Source organism: Pseudopipra pipra, chromosome 2, assembly GCF_036250125.1.
Source record: "Pseudopipra pipra isolate bDixPip1 chromosome 2, bDixPip1.hap1, whole genome shotgun sequence".
Classification (NCBI taxonomy): domain Eukaryota; kingdom Metazoa; phylum Chordata; class Aves; order Passeriformes; family Pipridae; genus Pseudopipra; species Pseudopipra pipra.
The window spans coordinates 112,668,461-112,689,076 of NC_087550.1; the positions used below are offsets into that span (position 1 = coordinate 112,668,461).

The window sequence follows — 20,616 nt, forward strand, 5'->3', positions numbered from 1 at the left end:
TACCAAATACTACTTGCAGAGCTATACTAATTTTCTCACTAAGGCTGATGAACCAGTATTTACACAAATGAAAAGAACATACTAATCTCTTTTCAAAGACCATGAAAAAGGCTGCTTAACAAGTGGAGGGAAAAGAAAAAAAATGTAGGGCAAGAAATATAATTTTGAATTTCTGTGAAGATATCACATGCAATATAAGCGAGACCAAAAATAATCTCACAATAGAACCTGACATTAAAACAGATTAAAGGAAGTAAAAACCACCCAACCCAATCAAGTTGGTAAAGCCTAATTAGCAGAGACCCACCCAGAGATCAACAAAATGCATTCTTTTCATTTTGTAGTACAAAGAAGCTGCATATATTACTTGTATTAAAAAGCTTCTAAAATGAATTTAATTAACTATGAAAGGCTTGATTTTGCCTTTGGGTATATGTAAAAACAGCAGCTGATTTTACAAGATGCACTGTGATGCCTGATTGTGTAGCAAAAGAAAAATTAAAACCTTTAGGTTTCATTGCCTCTCTGGGTTCAGATAATTCTGTGGCCCAGAATTTAATAATATTTGGCCACAGTGAACTCAAATTCACACAGGGTCGACAGCCCTTTGCCTATTTTGGAATCTGATTTGCAAGCTGACTTGGGAGTACTGCTGAGATTTCAAGGAACACACAAAAGCATTGTCCACTCACAGGGGGAGCATGGACAAGCCACGTGGCTGAGAGACCTGTCAGGAATGTGTTCCACACACATGAAATGCCTGAGGCTGAAGATTTGGCCACATGACAGGGCATATGTCTACTATACTGTGCTCACGTGCCAATTATTTTACTGTGATTAATTCTTCAAATATGCAAATACTTTTCCACAATTGTATAAACATAAGAAAAATGGAAATAAAGGATTTTAAATTAATTAAATCAGGAGATTCAAAGGAAGTGCTACTGAATGTGGAATATCTCCTCTCTTTACCTCTTGCTTGGCTACCAGGGAGTTCTGGCACACACTTCAGGAGCTCCTATGGGCAGATGAGCCTAAAAACTTTGCCTGAATCCAAGCTGCTGCTTCTTAGCATGCCTTGTGAGCACCTCAGCCCACAGCTGGGATGTCTCTCCTTGGAGAATTTCAACACTTGACTGGCAATGACCACAGTAGATGAGACCTCCAGGCTTGGATGGCTTGAATGCCTCCAGAAGCAGAGTGGCTTCCCCCACATCTGGATTTCTGGATACAAGTCATACTATAGTATATATTCCCTGGACTTGTGCCTTAATGTTTTAGCATCCCAATTCAAGGCCTTTTCTATCCCCAACATACAGAAAAGCCAAGGAATGCCCTTCTCTGCCAGCCTGGGATATGTTGCTGGGTGCCAGCAACTCCTATCAGTGCTGGATAGGGAGGAAAGCTGAGATCCTTGACTCACACCAGCACTCCATCCTGGGCTAAAAGGCATGCAAGGATGATGGTAAAAGGCTATGCACAATCTCTGGCAATTCATATGGTGAGACACTTGTGCTCAAGGGAAAGACAGACTGCCCTTGTCAAGAGCTTGAACTTCTAACTCTTGTGCCATTCTGCTTTTTCCTCACTCTATAAAAGGTGATTGGAAATCAAGTGTTATTTCAACTAGCATAGTAATACCAATATTCCTTCACAACCTGTTTCCTAGATATCCTAAAAGGAAATGGGGTCTGACTTACCAAACAAGGAGCCTTGCTTGACTGGCTGCTGACAATAAATCAGCTTTACCTTTGGCTTCAGTGACTTCTGGCAGCATTTTGGAATGCCACCATGCTATCATCCTGACTGGCCACATTAATTGTCCCATTAAGGTTTCCCCTCATGGCATGACCTCCTATTTGTGTTTAGGTGATTTGAAGGCTAAATACTGTGAATAAACAGAAAATTTGGCTTTGTGGACAGTGCCAGAGGCACATGAAACAGAACAGTGTGGATGTACCCACCAGTTCTACTACAAAAATGGTAATTGTGGACCGTCACCACAAAACAAATCACTTTGAGAACACAATTCTTTATTATAATAATTGAGTGGAAAAAATAATGGAAAACTGACAGAACATCTTTTCTCTATGGCTGTCTTTAGGTCTGTCAATGTTTTCTTTAACCTTTCATCAAACACCAACTACTGACATGTATTTTGCCAGTCATTGCATAATGGCTTTTCCTAAGCATATAATAAAATTCAGTGATAATTTTCTCAGGAACTAACATAGAAAGTTTCCTTTCTGTGGGAGTGCAACACTGGTCTATATCAGGAAAGGAGATGGGATGCTCTTCTGGAGAAAGCGTAATGACTACTGAGAATACGTGGGCTTTTTAACAGCTTTGCCATAGCTGTTCTGTTCCTGATCATGAACAGACATTTAGATCTGCCTCCACAAGACTGTTTGACTCTCAGAGCCTTTTGCTACTCTACATGTTAAGTCTCCCTATCAGCAAAACCAGACAGAACCTCTTCATGTTTCTGTCAGTCGGGATAATAATTGTCACTGGTTTAGGAAGCCCATCCTGACAAACTTTCAGCCTGCTTTAAGATACATTAGGAATTCTGAAAGGGATTTTCAGACACCTTGGGCAGTGTATATCAGAGCTGACCCATACAGAAGAGTGACAGTTGCACTGTCCAAAACAACGAAGATTTTGAGAGCTTTTAACTAAGAGGTCAGACCTGAACCAAGGCATCAGCTAACAGGATCCATCCACAGGGTACACACACTTATGTGTGTGCATATAGTAATTTGTACGAGTTCCTTATTAACAACATACTTATTTTTTTCACCAACAAACTCAGATGTTGCATATTTTAACAAGTCTACTCCGCTGTATTTGCAACAAACGTGGGTAGAGCCCTTCCCAAATCTTTGCTCGCGAAGCCCAGCCATGTAATGTAACTCCGCTGTAGTATGAAGGAAAACAGTGAGAAAGGAGATCACTACAACTTGCCTGCCTACAGCAGCATGCTTGAGAGCCTCTTACCTTGACATGGTGTATCAGGTGCTCAACTTCATTCACTTTGTAGGTCTCTATTCCCAACTCTTTGGATAACCGCAGGAGACGATTCTGTGTTGGCCCCACGTAAGCTCCTCCAAGGTCCACATATTTCACTTGCTTATTCTAGTTTATCACATACAAAAGGGAAAAAAACCCAAAGAAGCCAGTAGGTCCTTTGTAAATAGCACACAAGTTAAAAGAGCAATCTGGAGGAATGAAATGAAATTAAACACTCCCATAGTATTTTGGCTCAGATTCCTCTCCCCTCGGAAAAACATAAATTCTTTGGTGGAGTTCTGGTGTGGTGATTACTCAGATCTCAGATTATGAGTTCATAAATAGCTTAGCAGGCCCATTGCTACAGGTCTTAAACAAACACGAGAGAAAAGAGCCTGACAAGCAGAGAGAGGATGGAGAGAGACGTGTGCAGCTCTTCCTTGGTCCGGCATCTCAACAACGACTGGTTTAAAACAGACTGTCCCAGGAAGTAGCACAGGCAAGATTCTCTGATGAGCAGGGTGGGAGGGGGAATCTCCCAAGTCGAGGTAGAACAGAAGGTAAAGTAAAGGGAAACATTCTGGTTGAGTTCCCAGCCACTCCTCTAGCCTACACCACTCCTCGTGGGGCTTGTTAAGGTTCAGCTCAAGACTCTTCACACCATGGTTGACCTTATGGGTGTTTTTTCATAGAGATTTCAATAGTGTCTCTCCCTAGGAAATGACTTTGAAACTTAACTCATCACATTCTCCTTACCAGATGGATGACTCCATACCCTGCAGATCACACAGAAATATTCTGTCTTCACCATCATGCCAGTCTTTCCCTTCTCTTGCTGTTAAAATATCAGGAAATTTCCCACCTTCTAGTGCTCCAGAAATCTTCCCCTTACATGTATAGTATCTACTCTAAGTTTGTATATGTAGAATAAATGGGTTTGGAGATAATTACCCTTACAGTGAAAGTTCTTCCACCAACCCTGTCATTGGCTTCCAGCAACACCACATTCAAGCCTGATTCAGTCAGCAGTTTGGCTGCTGAGAGACCTAAAAGACAAAAAGAAAAGCAATTAAAGGACACTTCTATATATGCACCACGTGGCTTTTGTGAGTTGACATGTAAAGACCCTCACAGCTGTCCATCCAAATCCCAAATTGTTCATTCAAACACTATGACAGGGGGGTGAGGTGGAATTAAAAAAACTAAAAAAGCAATAATCATTAAATGAAGCTGAAGCCATATATTAAAACAGTTTGTGGTCAAAATTTACATGTGCTGAGCAAGTTTTGCACCACATGCTCAGCAATTCTGATGCATAAGCCAGCACTTGTTATGACAGTCATCCAGCCATGCAGGGAACTTGTTGTTTGTAAACAGAAAGCTGTCTTCCTCAACATGTCATCTTTTATAACCCAAACAGAAAAAAAAAAATAGGAAGTTTTATTAGGACTGTCTTAAATTTCAGAAGCTTTCCTGACACTTGTTCTACGTCTCTGCTTTCCAGTTCTGAATATTTTAAAGTGCAATAGCAAAGCTTCCACACAGTCGGGTCACAGGTTTCGCCTCCAGAAGAACACACGGTCTGATTTAGAAGAAACAGAATGTGCACTTGTGCATGACAAGAAGAAGAAAAGAATATAGGTTAATCTACCCCATAAAATTGTTTGATTCCTCATCCATTTTCTTCATACACTTTTATTTCAACCTTGCAAGTGAGGGAACAATAAGAATAGAACAATAAGAATAGGGAACATCTCACTCTAGTTCTGATGCCATAAATCCTCATAAATGCAGAGGAAAATATTAGCTCCAAGCCCTGCAGCAAGTGTGGCAAGCTGCTGTGGGAATGAAGGAAATTAGAAAGGGATTACAGCCTGAAACCTCTCAACTTCTTAAGATCATCTCTTGCCTTTTACTTCAGCACACAAACTGAGATTTGAATAAGCCATGGTGCTTACTTTGGTCACGTGTGAGTGAGTTTCTAGTGGGACAACACAAGTTATATTCTAGTGGGTTGCCTCATCCTCTTGAGCCAACAGGATGGGTTGAATAAAGTTCAGCAACAGGCCAGGTTGGAAGCCTCACTCATACATCGTAATTTATCCTTTTTGGCTCTCTGCCTTGTTACCATGAGAATGCAATCAGTTCCCTCTGTGTGTCCTGGTACGTGTAGTTATGGAGGAGCTGTGAAAGAGGATCGTTCCAAGCATAAGGCAGCCACAGAACAAATGGCAAAAGCACCAGCAGGAAAAACAGATGGCCAGAGCTAGCATGGCAGGACTGAATGAAACTATAATGAAGAAAGTGTAGCTGTCCTGGATAGAGGCTGCAGAACACTCTGGTCATCAACTAATGGACTGGGAGCAGGAGAACCAGGTTCTGTTCTCAACCCTGTACTGAAACTGCTGCACTGTGCTGGTTAAACCACTTAAGGCCTTTATTTGCCCACCTGAAAGAAAAAAAAAAAAAAAAGAAGAAAAGAGAGAGAATGGTGTAGATCTATCTATCTACAAGATTTTACATTTTCTAAAGAAAAGCTGCAGATGTTTCCATTAAAATATCATACTGTCCTGCTTCTATTTCTAGCTTCATGGGCTTATTTATCTTGGGTTTTCACATAAGTGTTAGTGAGAAACCTAGTAATGAAACTGATAAAGGTCTTTCCATACTTCCTATTGAGGAAATTATATTGCAAAAACATCTGGCTGGATCAGTGGCCTTGACTACACTCACAAATATTTCAAGATACTAAGGAAGAACATAATACAGAAAACAGTCATGGTATGTAAACATGGACCACTCCTTCAAAGAACTTGCAAAGCAAGATTGGCTTCTGGAGGAAAAATAGCCAACAAAGCTCCTAATTAAATCTAGCTTATCAGTTAAAGAAAAAAAAAAAGTTACTTTTCAAAAAAGAAACATTTCATCAGTTAGGAGAGGATCAATAGTAGTTATTAATAATTTACAGAATGAATACACAAACTGAAGGCTGCTGTCACTTGTGGGTTTCTGCTGTCTTATCATGCTAACAGGTATTGACTAATCAATTAATAGCATTCAGTTACCAACAATGATTAAGGGATATGAGATTTGACCTTCTTTATTAAAATCTAATGAATAAACATTTCAGTACATCTGCCTTTGGCAGTTTATTCCCAGGAGCTGAACAAACAGAAACGTTTATGAAATTATAACTCTTTAGACTCAACTGAAATGCAGCTGATTTGTAGCCCAGATACCACTCCTTGTTTCCCCCTGCAACTTCCATCCGCTCCACTGCATCTACCTACTATTTACTCCCTGCTGTCTATTTTGGGGCACACACCCCCTTTTCCCCAGACCCACACCTTCACAGATGTACCTGTTAGAGGTGGATAACAGTTTGCTCTTTCCTGATGCAAAAACAGAAAACCAAAACAGTGTTGAGGGTAGGATCAGGCTCATTAGTATCTCACTGCCCCATCCATGCCCATCCTCCAGCAGATCTGATCTCTGCAGGGGGAGGGATGTGTCCTTGGGGCTTGGCTCTGTAGCAGAAGATGCAGTTTACGGGGTTCCCAAACTAAGCACCACCTGGCCCCTTTAGTTCAAGGGCTGGTGGTCCACCTGCTCCTCTCACCCACATCACAGCTCTGGTTTTGCTCCAAAGTTTGCTGGAGAAATTAAGGAGGTAACTGCTGACAAAGTCAGGGACCATAGCCAACCTCTAGCTTCTCCTACCCCTCACCACAAACACATAACAGCAAAAAGATGGAAGAACAGGCAGAGGCTCAGATGGCACAGCAAAGGACCAGAGTAGGTCTCATAGCACACATGGTGCAGGATAAGGCAAGACTGCTGTGACAAATACAACACTACAGTGCAATGTAGGCAGGTAGGAATATTGCTATTTTGGTATCTTACACACTTAGAATCACAGTACTGCCACATCACTCCACACCTGCTCCCTGGAGCTGGACCCAAGACCCCAAATGGGCTCTTGGGCTGAAGCCAAAAACCAGTGAGAGGACTGGATGCTGCTGAGGGAGAGCTCTGAGCCGAAGTGATACGAGGACAGATAAGGCATCAGAACAGCAACAAAAGCATATGAAAATAGAAATGAATACTAGGACATGAATACTGGCGCACAAGGTTGAGGTTTGCTTTTTAGAAACTAACAACTGCTGCAGGAAACCCCTACAGACCACAACCTCTTTTCTGGGCTAGAATCAGAGTGGCCTTTCTGTGCCTGATACCCCAATTGCCAGAAACAGAGCAGGCATGATGCCTGTGAAGCAAAGCCTGGAAAAATCTGTCATACATGATGTGAGATCTCCTCTTGAGAAGTTTAACCCTTCACAAGTTTCACATTTCAGCACTGCCTCTGGCTTACCTCTCGCTCTCTTGCACATCACTAACAAAAGGCAGACCTTTAATATTGTCCCTAGTCCTCACAAATGAGGCAAACAGCCACATTCAAATGTAAAGGTCATCCAAAAAACGTGACTGATGCTGTTATTACTCCTGTTTCATGCACTGTTTTGTCATCCAGTGGCATCTTTCCCTCCTCACCAGAAGCATTTCAACAGACTAAGATCTGAATTGCAATATAAGAGCTCAACCACAGAGGAAAGGAGCTAGGTCCAGTTTCCACTGCAGGTCAGCTTTCTACAAGGGGCAACAGAGAGCCCCAAATATATATATATATATATATATATATGACAGAAAACATAAATCTAACCTGCAGTTCTGCTCAAAGAACTGATAAGCAGTTAATTAATTCAAAGTGCAAAGAAGCAAGGATGATTATTTGAATCCCCAGACTGAAAACACCATTGTACTTAGAGATGCTTAACCAGGCAAGCCTTCACGTGTGTTCCCATAGCAACCCAGTATCCAACTGCAGCCACCCAGAGATACTGGCAAGAGATTGCCTCCCCCAGAATCTTGTAACACAAGTTCAAGCCATGAAAATCACTTCTTCATCATATAGCACTTTGCATTCACACAGATATGACTCAAACATCAAAATGTCAAATCATCACAATAATTATTTCACCTTCAGTCCCAACTTTTTTCTTGTTTGATAGCTCTGTACCCGCTAAACACCTTAAGTTGCACCATTTGAATAAACAGCTTCATTACAACCTCACTTTCTAACATTAACAGTTTCCTTATCCTCAGAGAACGAGTAATTCAGATTTTTTAATTTTATTTTTTTAAACAGAAAATCTTACATTTCTGTGCTAGGGCAGAATCCAAACTGATATTTCATAGAATCTTAGAATCATTAAGGTTGGAAAATACCTCCAGGATCAAGCCCAACCTTTATTATATGTCTATATTTATGTTTGAATCATATATATTTGGATTACATATATAATATTTATATTAAAATATATTTATTATCTATACATTTGCATTGATAAATATGACAGGAGTCAAATTTTTTTATCTGACCCCTCTGTGGACTACAGTGAAGCCCTACAATCAAACACATTAGATTATCTAAAAAATACTTTGAAGTACTTTAAAGGAAAAAAAAAAAACAACTGAAATTTAATAACTGATTCCAGTCTGATTCTGCCTGGAATCAGCAATTTTATTGAAATACACTTTTAATCTTAGCACTTCCACAAAAAAATCACTAGAAAGGACATGATTGGAAATTGCATCTCTGAAAAGCTGTAAATTTCTGAAGGCATTCCTGCAGTTCCTGTTGCACTTTCTCTGTATTATTCACTACTTCATCATGTTCCTCCATATTTATTATCTCCACTGTAAGAAAAAAAAATAATTTCTCTCATTTATATAATTATAAAAATCATCTACAAATTCTAATTTTTAACTCATGTAAGGAGCAAAGAAAGAGTCCCTAAGACACAGGCATTCAATTAATAGCTTCTAAAATGGCTGGCAAAAAAAATGTTTATTCTGTAACCTTAAAAATTTCTCTCTTCGATTGAAACTGTGCATTGAGCAGGAAGAAATGCTGTCATCAAACTTGTACCGTACTAACCTGCAGGTCTTACTGCAGAACTTACATGTCTCACATCTGAACTTCCTTCAGTTCATGAAATTCGCCTACATTTTCCTCTCCTCTGTATTTATTTTGACACAAAAGATATGTTCACAAAGTGCTGCCCTGGGGAGGTTTAACATTTGTAACCAATGCCAGACTTGGACTGGGCATACAAACATCAGCTGTACGAGCAGATTAAAAACATTCAACACTTAAAAGAGGCAAGGAGCTGGTTTTTACCTTTGTGCCTCCACAGCTTGGATATCCAACGCTGCACTGGGCTGGGTAACTGCTGACAGTATCCCCCTTGACATAACTTCTTTGAGCACAGGTTTACACCTGGTTTTTAATGGGCATGTGCAGGTGCAGCAGCCACACTGCAAGTTGTCCTCCAGGCAGCCAGCTGGAAGCTCAGGCACGTCTGCATGAGAAGTGTCTGCCATGGCACACCTTGTAAATAAAGCCAAAACTGACGAGTTCTTTGAGGATTTTTTTTTTCCTCATTCTCAACCTGTTCAGCCTCATCTAAATCACTGTCTGCAGAGACATCAGGTAACAGATGCTCCCTTACACAGAGCCAGTGGGCAGAGCAGCCACAGCACCTTGATGGGGTCCAGAGCAGTAAACAAACATAGCACAAGGCTTGACATGAGGATCTGTCACAAAATGCAGCTTGGAAATGGCATAATAATACTTAGCCCGCAGAACAAGCACAGTCCTCTGGCCTGGGGTTAATGGAGAAATTGTGGGATGTAAAAATGTTTCACGAGACTGACAGCAAGAAAAGGAAACATATCATAACTGATTATATATAAACAAGTAAGAGCTGAGTTCAGGGTCAGTAAGGCAGATGAAATCAAGTATTTCTTAGCATAAGTATTCAAAAATACTAGTCAGAACATGTTTATCCATAGACATTTAACATGTTGAAGCAGTTATTTTAGACATCTCAGGCTTTTGTATTCTTCTACTTGACCTTGAGTCTAAGTCTCATTTTGATGAGAGGGGCCAGTAATTTAATTTTTTCTCTAAACAAAAGTGATTAGTCTCATAAAAAAAAAAAAAAACCACCAAAAACAACAGACAACCAAAACAAAAAAACCAAACCAAACCAACAAACAACAAAAAACCCAAACAACAACAGAACACCAAACAGACAAACAACAAATACACCCCACACGCACTGATTTATCTGAAATATTAATGTAAAAAACCCTCAAATATGTCAAAACCTACACAGTCTTAGAGAAGCTGGTATTGCTGTGGGATCACATGGGAAATACAACTTCCCTCACTATTAGATGTCTTCATACAGTAACCCTTACCTACCATCTCTGGTGCTTAGAAATACGTGCAAAACACATACAGGCAATAAAGGAGTTTGGCTAAAACTGTTGCACTGTACCAAACAAAACAAAATCCATCTGTCTTAACACTGCAGAACATTTGAGGGGAATACCTTTGTTAGTGGTCAAACACAGCTGCAGTGTTTAAACCAGGGCAATAAGAAGAAACAAAGAGGAATATGTCCCAAGCAGCTGAGGTCAGTTTTGGGGAGGGAAAGAGAAAATACTCCCTCGATCAAGAATTAAGTTTCTGGTATGTTAAAATTAGATCAGTTAACAGTAGAATACGGTTTGCTGTTGCTTAGACCTAATTACTCTAAAATTCAAATAAAATTAAAAAAAAATTAAAATGTCCCCACAACATCCTGTCAGTTCAGTGCCATCAGCACTGCACAGTTCACATTCCACTGGGACACTGAAGGGATGGAGGGCAGGACCAGACAAAAGGCACGTTCTCATCCACAGCTAAGCAGCCATTTTTCACCAGTGGGCTTTCTCCTTCATTTTCCACAGACTCCTTACTGCATTGCTGTGCTAGAAACTGCAATTTAATAGCACTGGTTTTGTTTGTGCTCTAATGAACACAATCCAATTACAGCTCCGCCGCTGAGAGATTGAACCTGGCGCTGGTCACCTCTACCTCTGTCACTCATCATTAGCCAGCTAAAACGTTTTAATTGAAATAATGGCTTGAGACAATAATGCCTGTAAAACATTAAAAAATGAGGGTTGTAAATAAAATAAAAAACAAAGCAATAACAACAAAAAGAACGAAACCAACCCTGGCCCACGGTCTGGGGGAGTTAAGGTGGTACTGTCTTATTTCGTAACGTTCCTCACATTATGGGAAGGTCAAGGAATTTTGCCCTTGTGAAGAACACTACGCTTTCAGGGTGAAAGTAACCTTTTACATTCTCTAATTTGGGCCAGCTTTACAATGGTACTTTACATATCTGGCCCAATCTTATGGGAGAAAGATACAAAAGTTCAGAACCTAAAACCATGGTAGAGCTGGGCTTCTGTAAACTATCACTATTGGTAATATTCTGAACAGTACAGTGAATGGTATCAAAGCAACTCTCGATCTAAGTATTTTGACCATGGGGGGAGATACTCTCTCTTCCTAAACTGTATCATTGTGCTGCAATTAATGCCATTAAAATGAATATAATTCAGGTAAAAAATTACAGAACTTAAGAAAATAACAAAATTGCAGTTTCAGAAACCCCAAGGAGCAAGAAAAGACATTATCAATCTGACTACCTGCTTAAAATGTACATTTACTTAAAATATTTGTACAAAGGACATAACATTTCTGCCTAGGATACAGCACTCTATGAGCAAATATAATTTATTTCTATTGGCATTTCATTGTCTAGCCAAGACAATGAGCTTTTCTGTCAGAGCTCTAATTCTGTGACTTTGTCACCAAGGTCAGTAAGAGCATTCCCGTGAGTTAATGGGACTTCATGTGAGCATAAACTCTAATCCCAACTTTCTGTGATCTCCTCTCTCTGAAAGTGCTCACAGATGATTCATTCATGGTGCAGGGAGCAGTATTTATTAAGCAGAATTCTTAAAAACAACACGAAAAATATTCAGTCTCCTTTTGTCCCAGGCACTGCAGCTGGTTAAGTGATACAGAGCCTGGACAGATACAAATGAAATGAGTGAAGCTGTGAGGCCTTAAGCCCAAGCCCTGCCAGGCATGGGATGAGACAACTTTTTGTGTTTGGGTGGAAACCCAACAGCTTTGGTACAGTGAGCAAAGGCTCAAGCACTGAAGTCACAGTTGTTTTGCCCAGGGCTTCCCTCTTGTTTCCACTGCACTGTTACATCTGAAGTATCCAGTGAAAACTCAGATTGGCGAAACCGGGCACTCCAATTTTTCAAAGGTTGAGTATTTCTAGTATCAATCATTTACTCAGTGATCTGTTTTTATTTTATAGACTTGTCATGTCTTACACATGGAGCAGAACACCCATTCAGTGCCCACCTCACACTTCAAAAGGAAGAGTCAGAAGTCTGCTTCTAGGCCCCAATAAGGTAAAAAAACCCGAAACCCAAAACACATTCTGCAGGTCTTTTGTTATGACTTCAGGATATACTGAAGAGCTAATTTCATTATTATTATTATTATTATTATTATTATTATTATTATCATTATCATTATCATCATCGTCATCATCTGTACCCCAGCATTACCTCATGCCTTCATTCTCAGGGTCCCCTCTCTTCTAGTTTACAGCCTAGGCTGCCTCAAAACACTATAGACAGAGGGAAGAAACAAAGGAGATAAAGAGAACTGAAAGCACTACAACAAACAGATCATAGCACTGGAACAAATAAAGCTGAGCACAATGAACTGCCTGAGGCACTATACAGGCAGTTTACTAAAAGCATCCTTTCAGGCATTACTATTACGAAGAGATATACAAGCAAATAAAATGTCAGCCAGATTTACTCTGAAGATGAGTTTTGCCTCCCATACACAGCAACGTGGAAAAAAAAAAAAAAAGACTACATCTGGAAACTACATCTGGAAAATTTTGCAAAATTATGCAACAGCTGCCTCAGAAGAGAAATGCTTATCTGTTTTGCCAAGCCTTGCATGGTCTCAAGCAAAGAATTCTTTTTTATTAATCTCCTGAGAAAAGTAAGTGCTCAAAATATATGACTGAATAGAAGATGTGAACTTACAAAAGACTAGCATTTTAATCTTGACAATAAAGAATGACCTGTAGTTTCCCAGATTTCTCTGTATCAGATGACTCACAGGCATCCACCTAGAGGTCACTTTTGTATGACAGCAAAGCCCAGCAGAGCTACCATGCCCTCATTCCATGGCTATCCATTTTGTTCCATGTTACTTGATCTTTAGCTAATGATTTTCACCCAGTTGCTCTTAATAATTACAGATCATATCGAGTATATCTCAGCATCACTTTCAAATAGCCACGCCTCAGTGACTCTTAGGAAGTTCCCATCATCATCACAGAATCATGGAATATTAAGGGGTTGGAATGGACCTTAAAGATCATCCAGTCCTAACTCCTCCTGCCTTGGTCAAGGATATCTCCCACCAGAACAGGTTGCTCAAGGCCTCATCCAACCCATCTTTAACACTTCCAGGGTTGGGGCATCCACAGCCTCCCTGTTCCAGTGTCTCACCACCCTCACCACAACCCACATATACAAGTAGGCATACACACACACAGGCTAAATTGTAAAGCTTACAAGGATCTGTGTACATTTTATCTATTTGAACAACTGAGAAATGAAGATGAGCCCTGCCACTTTGCAATTCACCAGCTCTTTGCTGGTAGCCCAAAAAGACCACTTCATCTCTCAACAGCCAGCTCATGATGAAGCATTCCCTGGCTGAGATACCAAAGGCTGAGAACATACATGTCATTCAGAGAAGCCCAAAAGGGAACCACTAAATAAGACTTATAAGCAACTGTCTTCCAACCATCTCTAAGTGCAGGCAGGAGGAAGTTTGAGTCAAACAGCTCGTGAAAACATCAGTGCTATGAAAGAAAAATGCTACCATTAGAATGGTACCATTCTGATAGAATGCATGGGGAAAAAAGTTGAAGGAAGCATAGAGGGAAGCATAAGTATCTAAGGTGTAAAATAAAAGCATTTACACTCTTTCCCTTCCTCATTTGTCCTCACTATTTAGCATTATTCACTGATCCAGACTGGCCCAGCTGCCTCATAAAAAATTAACTCATATTGGATGGAAAGAGATGTCTTGCTCCAATATTTAACACATTCAAAACAGATCTATCACTCAAGCAAAAATTATTCCAGTTTATATGCAAGCTATCCATGCAATCCAGGTAATCATGATGCACAGCATGAACTGACAGTTTGATCAGTTGTTGCCACGTGCAGTCAACTGAGCAGACTGCATTCAATGTTTTATATTTGAATTATACCATCAAGGTAAAGAGCAGCTGGCTACAAAGGCATCATTCGTCCCCATCCTCCTCACTTCCAGCTGGGTAGAAAGTGAAAAATCTGAAGAAATTGAAGAGTTTAAAGTAATATCTGTAAGATAAGGAGGTTTAAAATTAATTAGAACCTCAGGAAACTTGGTAATCACCCGAAACATGAAGTGCCAACAGAAGCCAGGTCACCACCACAACCCAATCTTTGTAACTGCAAGATGCCAGAGACTCTAATGAGCCACAGCCAGACTCTCCAGTGTTAAAAATTAGTGCATCTATGACGTATTTTGCCATATACACCACTTACCAGAAGTAGCTCATGAGACCTCAAACTTTCTAGACTGGAGCATCCATTCTTCCAGGGATGGTTTGCGCTTTGCATTCCCCCATCCTGTCCCCTGCCCTCTCTTCCTCTATACAAACACACACAGACCCCCTACAAAAATCCTGATGCTCATCATTTCCTTGGGCAGTTCCCTGCTCTCCATCCACAGCTGCTACTGCTCCTGAGGCCATTAAGATCCCACCCCACCTTACCTAAGTCCACGCAGTTGAGTCCTGTGGGGCTGTGGGTGGCACAGGGACAGCAGCCCCATGTTTTTTGGAGAGGTGGGAGCATCTGTCTGGCAATGAGGCAGCACAAAGGAGGACAGGGGAGAGAAGAAGAGACGAAGAGGAGAAGAGATGGGGAGAAGAAACAGATGAGTTGAATTCCCTTGGACAGCTTTGTCCCTGAAAATACTTCATGCTCTTTCTCCTTGGAAGCCTGCTCTTACCACAAATACTGTCACTTTTTCTTGACTAAGTCAATGCAACTCCTCTCTGGCTTGAGAGGCACTTTCTCCTTTGTTATTAGCTCATCCAGAGCTCAGGGGCTCCTCAAATGAGACACTTATGGCCATTCTTCTTTCTGTTCCCTTACAGCACTCCAGCCCTGAATACTGGGGGTCATAATAATGGTTTGTGGAGCAAATAGTTTTCCAAGTGACTTCACACTGATATTTCTTTTAAGCAAAATGTTTAAACAGAAAAGTGACAGAACAGAGAAGGCTGTGTAAGATACAAATGCATGGGTGGGTTACCTAAAAGAATGCTACACTTTCATGGTTTAAATACCATTGTCCTGTAGTGCACCCTCACTGACCACTGAAATCAGCAAAAAAAACCTTTAAACAATAATTATGCAACATTACAAATTATAAACCCTAGACACAAATCAGCCCATAAGGAAAAAAGACTTGTGAATTAGATAAGTCATCACATCTTGACAAACCATCTTACAAGGCAGCAAGAACATTAATATCTGACACAATTTTACAAGAATGAAATAGGTTATCAGCCCAGAAGGAAAATCATGTTAAGTTCAAAAATGGCTATAGAAAAATTAAATGACTGAAACTGTAATGAGATTAATGGAATTTCCTCAAGAAACTGAAGTAAGGATGAAGCTCTGGAGTACTCAACGCAGGAAAGACATCGACCTGTTGCAGCAGGTCCAGAGGAGGGCCACAGAAATGATCTGAGGGATGGAATACCTCTCCTGTGAGGAAAGGCTGAGAGAATTGAGGTTGTTTAGCCTGGAGGAAAGAAGGCTCTGGGGAGACCTTATAGCACCTTCCAGTACCTAGAGGGGCCTTGTATGAAAGGTGGGGATTAAATTTTTAGTAGGGCCTGTCATGATAAGACAAGGGGTAGTGGTGTTAAACTAAAAGAGGGTTGATTCAGATTACATAGAAAGGAAGAGATTTCTTTCAATGAGGGTGGTGAAACACTGGAACAGGTTGCTGAGAGAGGTGGTGGGTGCCCTGTGCCTGGAAACATCCCAGATCAGTTTGGATGGGGCCCTGGGCAACCTGATCTGGTTGAAGATGTCCCTGCTCATTGCAGGAGGGTTGGACCTTTAAAGGTCTGTTACTGTGATTCATCAGGAATGATGAGTGATTCTAGAAACATAACTGAGTGCTTCATGAGTACATCAAGACACATTCTCTGTAAAGCAAAACCAAGGGAAGCTCTTCAACCCACCAGGGCACTGCTCAGCAAACTTTAAGAACCAGCATAAACTTCACTATCATATCAGTGCACTCCGTGAAATAACTGCTACAGAACTGAGACAACACAAAGGCAAGCAACTCCTGCTCTGGGAAGGGGCAGTAAGACAATATGGCTTTTTAATCTTTAAATAACAGAACTACTTAACTACAGTTGTCAGTTGTGCTACAGAGAAGGGAACCGTGCCAGTGGGAAACATGCCAAAATCACCCAGATTATTTACATACAGAATAATAACTTCTGCAGAAAAAACGCTTTCTTCAGTTGATTAAATTAAGCATGAGACCTAATTCATTGTCATTAATTGCTGTGTAAGATATATAAATATAGAGCAAACTCTGCTCTGCATTTATCATACCACAAGGAAGTTTTCCTCTGGGACTATCAGGGCTGTGTAAGCCCACATTGCTCAGGCTGCCTGCTTAGGCAGTGCAAACACGTCTAGTTAGCTTTTCGGCACAGTTCTCCACCTTTTGACAAGATTACCTCCACTCACCAGCTGACAATACCCTTGTCAGCATACTCCTAAGATCATCATAGACAGCCCGAACACTCCCAGGATGGAGCCAGAGCAATGGGCTGCTCATCACAGCCACTGGGACTACAGGCACCAGCACTGATCCAGACTCATGTCACTGAGGTGAACAAAAGGTTGTTATTTCCTGGAGACTGACACTATGCTCACTCACTACAGCAAGTGTTTCTTTAAAATTGCTCCTGTACCTGATGATGCCAAGGAGTAAAATGAGCAAATCAAAATTCACAATTACACAGAAAGTGATCTTTCATCAATCTCTCAATACTGCAAGAAAATGAAAGAAAGAAAAAAAGCAGGCAAGGAGAAAACATAGAGGATGGAGACAGAGGATGCAGGTCCACATCTGTGGTCAGGATAACCAAGTAAACTATTTTTAACTGTATCTTCATGGAAGAAGAGCACAAAATCAAAATGCTTACTCTTTCCATGTCACCACCTTTGAGCAGCCAAACTGAAAGTTTACAAAGACAGCAAGTTTGAAGTGTCTATGTTAGCAAATAGTGCAGAACATCAGAAGTGCAGAGTAAAACAGTAGTATCCTGAATACCCAGTATCCATATACCATATGCACGAAAGGGGCTTTATTTAGACTAGCTCTCGTATGGCCCTACATGGGGCCAATGCCATTAAGGCTTGGAGCTCAAAAGGTGAGTTCCTACAATCTTCCTCTTTGGTCTCATGCAAAAGGGAAATGCTCCAAGCCTTCTCTCTTGATGCACATGGTAGAACAGTAAATAGAGTCAACCAGAAGATGTGCTCCAGGTACACACTTGGTCTGAACTGAGACACTAATGCAGATGAACACCTACCATCACCTGCAGTGTGATTAGGTTAGACTGACAAACCTCACATACTAAAAACACCCCTGCAAGTGGTTGTCCAAGAAAACAATGCACTGAACTTTCTTACAAAGAGCTTTCAGCCTCTCCTGTTCCTAATCTTGTTTGTCAAAAAAAAAAAAAAAAATGCAATTCAGCAGTACAGATAAGAAAATCCTGTGGACCTTTCAGTTTGTAACCCTAACATCTGCTGCTACCCATATGCTTTGATTCTCTACCAGTTATTTCGAATATTAGCTACCCAGCAATTCTTTGCCCAAAATTTTACCATCCTAACTTACCCCTTTTGGCCCTTCCATGGTGGTTTTTCCATTTTGTTGAACAGACTGAATGAACTTTCCCTAATAACGCTCTTTCATAATGGTTAAATAAGCTAATGGAAAAGCTTTCCTTAATGATGCATCACTTTGAGCCCTGCAAGATGAGATGGCTCCTGCAGGTAGACTGGAAAGCTTCTTATCAAATCAACTTTCAGACCAATTAGGAGGTATCAGACAGTGAATTACAAGTGCTGTCCCTGCTGCCTAGGCTACCAAACTATTTCACAACATTATGCAGCTGCTTTGTGTTCTGTTTACTGTGCACTGCCAAGTTCTTCCTGGGAAATATCTAGAAGTCAAATGCAGGCTCCACCGAACTGCCTCATAGTCCTTCACAATAGTCATGAGAGTAGCTGAATGCAAAAGGAATAACTCCCTGATGGCAGATACAGAGAGAGGGGACCGAAAATGTGAACCAAGAGCTTCATCAAGTCAACTGACAGGGAAATGTCCTGGATTCCCTTTGCCACAGTGCATCCCAGAGAGGTTGATATCCCATGGAGAGGGTCAGAATCCTCCCACAGATGTATCCATTCTGATTTATCATGCACAGCTATTCCATCCATGCCCATTACCTGTTTTGGTCTGGGGTTTTTTCTTCTCCATCTAGCATAAGACTCCCACACTAGAAATGCTCTCCAAAAACATAGTGCCTCATTTGGCAAAGTATCTTTTCAAATGAAGAGTATTGAGACACTGTAAATTACTACCAGAGAGCAAAAAGAAACAAGTATCTACTGAAGATTATACATCTTGTCTATAGTTTTCTTAGAGCATGTCCTAGTTTTGTTTTAAATTTTTTTAAATAGTTTTAAAAAAATTATTTTAAAAAATTTTGCCCCCTGCATTTATTTTAAAACAGACAGAACACTTTCAGATAACAGCCCCCAAAACACTTAGCCTGGTTTGGGGTGTTTTGGTTTGGTTTTTATTTTTAAAGCAACTTGAAACTGGTTCACAGATGCAGTGAGAGCTACTGTAATTATACAGAATATTAGATCATCACACAATTAAAAATCGAGGCTTAGGAAGAGTGGAGAGCACAGTGGTATCTCACTAATGCAACAATGGGTATGTAAATATTTTTAAAACCTAACATAACAAGAGAAATACTTTATCTTACTGTATGTTTTGGTTCTAAACTTACAGGAACATGACAAGACTGCTTGTGAACAGCAAAACATTAAGCATACTTCAAATAACACTCACTCTATTTAAGAGAAGGCTTCACCTTTCAGAGGAAAAAAGAGAATCAATTAACCTCATTTTGATTGTAAAATCTGTGCACCAGAGATTTAACAGAAGCATTTTCTTAAGTAGGACTGGCATAATATGAGAATAAAATATGATAACTTTCTTGAAAACAAAAGAAGGAAAGAGGTTCTTATGGCAAAAGCAGGGACAGGAAGGCACTTTTGAAAATGTATGGAGAAAGTCTTCAAACAAAATCTCTGAACAGATTCCAAGATTTTATTTGAAGAAAATTTCTGTCATCAGTGTCTCAATTAAGCAGATAAACAAGTTTGGTGACATAACTTCATAGTTTTCTAATACTTGTTTTGACCCTCATGCTTGAGGAGCCCTTCAAAGAAAAAGAAACAACCAAGCAAAGAAGAGAACCTGTTATGATGCAAGTTCCAGCTCTATGAGGGCCTGTTATGCTTCAGATCTAAATATTCTTTAGTACAAGGCATACTACACACAGTGTGTGGATAAGCATTTTCATATATGCTTTTTTACACTGGAAAATTTTCCTTTAAAATATTTCTTTTTAAACTACGCCATTCACAAAATATTTCATGGACTTCAGATGAAGTTTTACCCAAAAAACAGAATCTACTCCTTAGTAAATCCCCCTGTTCCTCAAAGGTCTTCATCACCATAAACCCTATTGAGATCGTCTGACATCTTCAGACAAACCACAGACCATTTTTTTGACTTGAAAAAAATGAAGAGTAATTTTGAGTAGATTTTCATTACGCAAAATTAAAATTGGTCAGTTCTTCAGTTTTATTGTTGCCTTTTATCAAACCTCCAATAAAGGACACTAAAAATGATTCAGCAAAGGAAGTGGCATCTTCGGATAAAAGATCAGTGCCTTCAGAGGAGAACAGTGACTGGCAGGGTTGTGAGGGCCTCTGCACTGCTATTCCATTATGTGGTTCTTTCACTCTTTAAATTTTAGACCCAACTGATTACATCTGGATAAAAAGATAGACAGAACTGTTGCCAAGGAGGGTCTGAGTTCGCAAAAGGACAGCTCGCACTACCCTAAAGGAACAAACAGAATACAGACAGCCAGGTGGCAGCTCTGTGACGTGTTTGTTTACATCCTCTTGCTGGCACAGCACCTCTTTGTTTGCTCTACAATTACCTGCTTTGCTGACTGCTGTAGCCACCAACTCAAGCACACCTGAATATTACAAGAGCTTTCTGCTGTTCTACAGCTGTGCACCAACTGATGCCTTCCTCACCTAAAGACAGTAACCACGGAATCTCAGTCGGCTGCACCTCAGGCAGCTCAAAATCTGTAACTTTCTGAAGGAACACATCAA

General features: G+C 40.4%; 1 protein-coding gene across 2 annotated transcripts in view; it reads right to left on the reverse strand.

The window, feature by feature from the left end:
- The window catches only part of LOC135410314 (amine oxidase [flavin-containing] B-like), a 149,858-nt gene that overhangs the window by 127,116 nt on the left and 2,126 nt on the right, over positions 1–20,616 (reverse strand). For both annotated transcript variants that reach the window (XM_064646916.1, XM_064646917.1), the window contains exons 2-3: positions 3,961–4,055; positions 2,998–3,135 (exon numbers count right to left, since the gene is read on the reverse strand). In XM_064646916.1, coding sequence (XP_064502986.1) covers positions 2,998–3,135; positions 3,961–4,055 — 233 coding nt within the window. The remainder of the gene's footprint in view (positions 1–2,997; positions 3,136–3,960; positions 4,056–20,616) is intronic.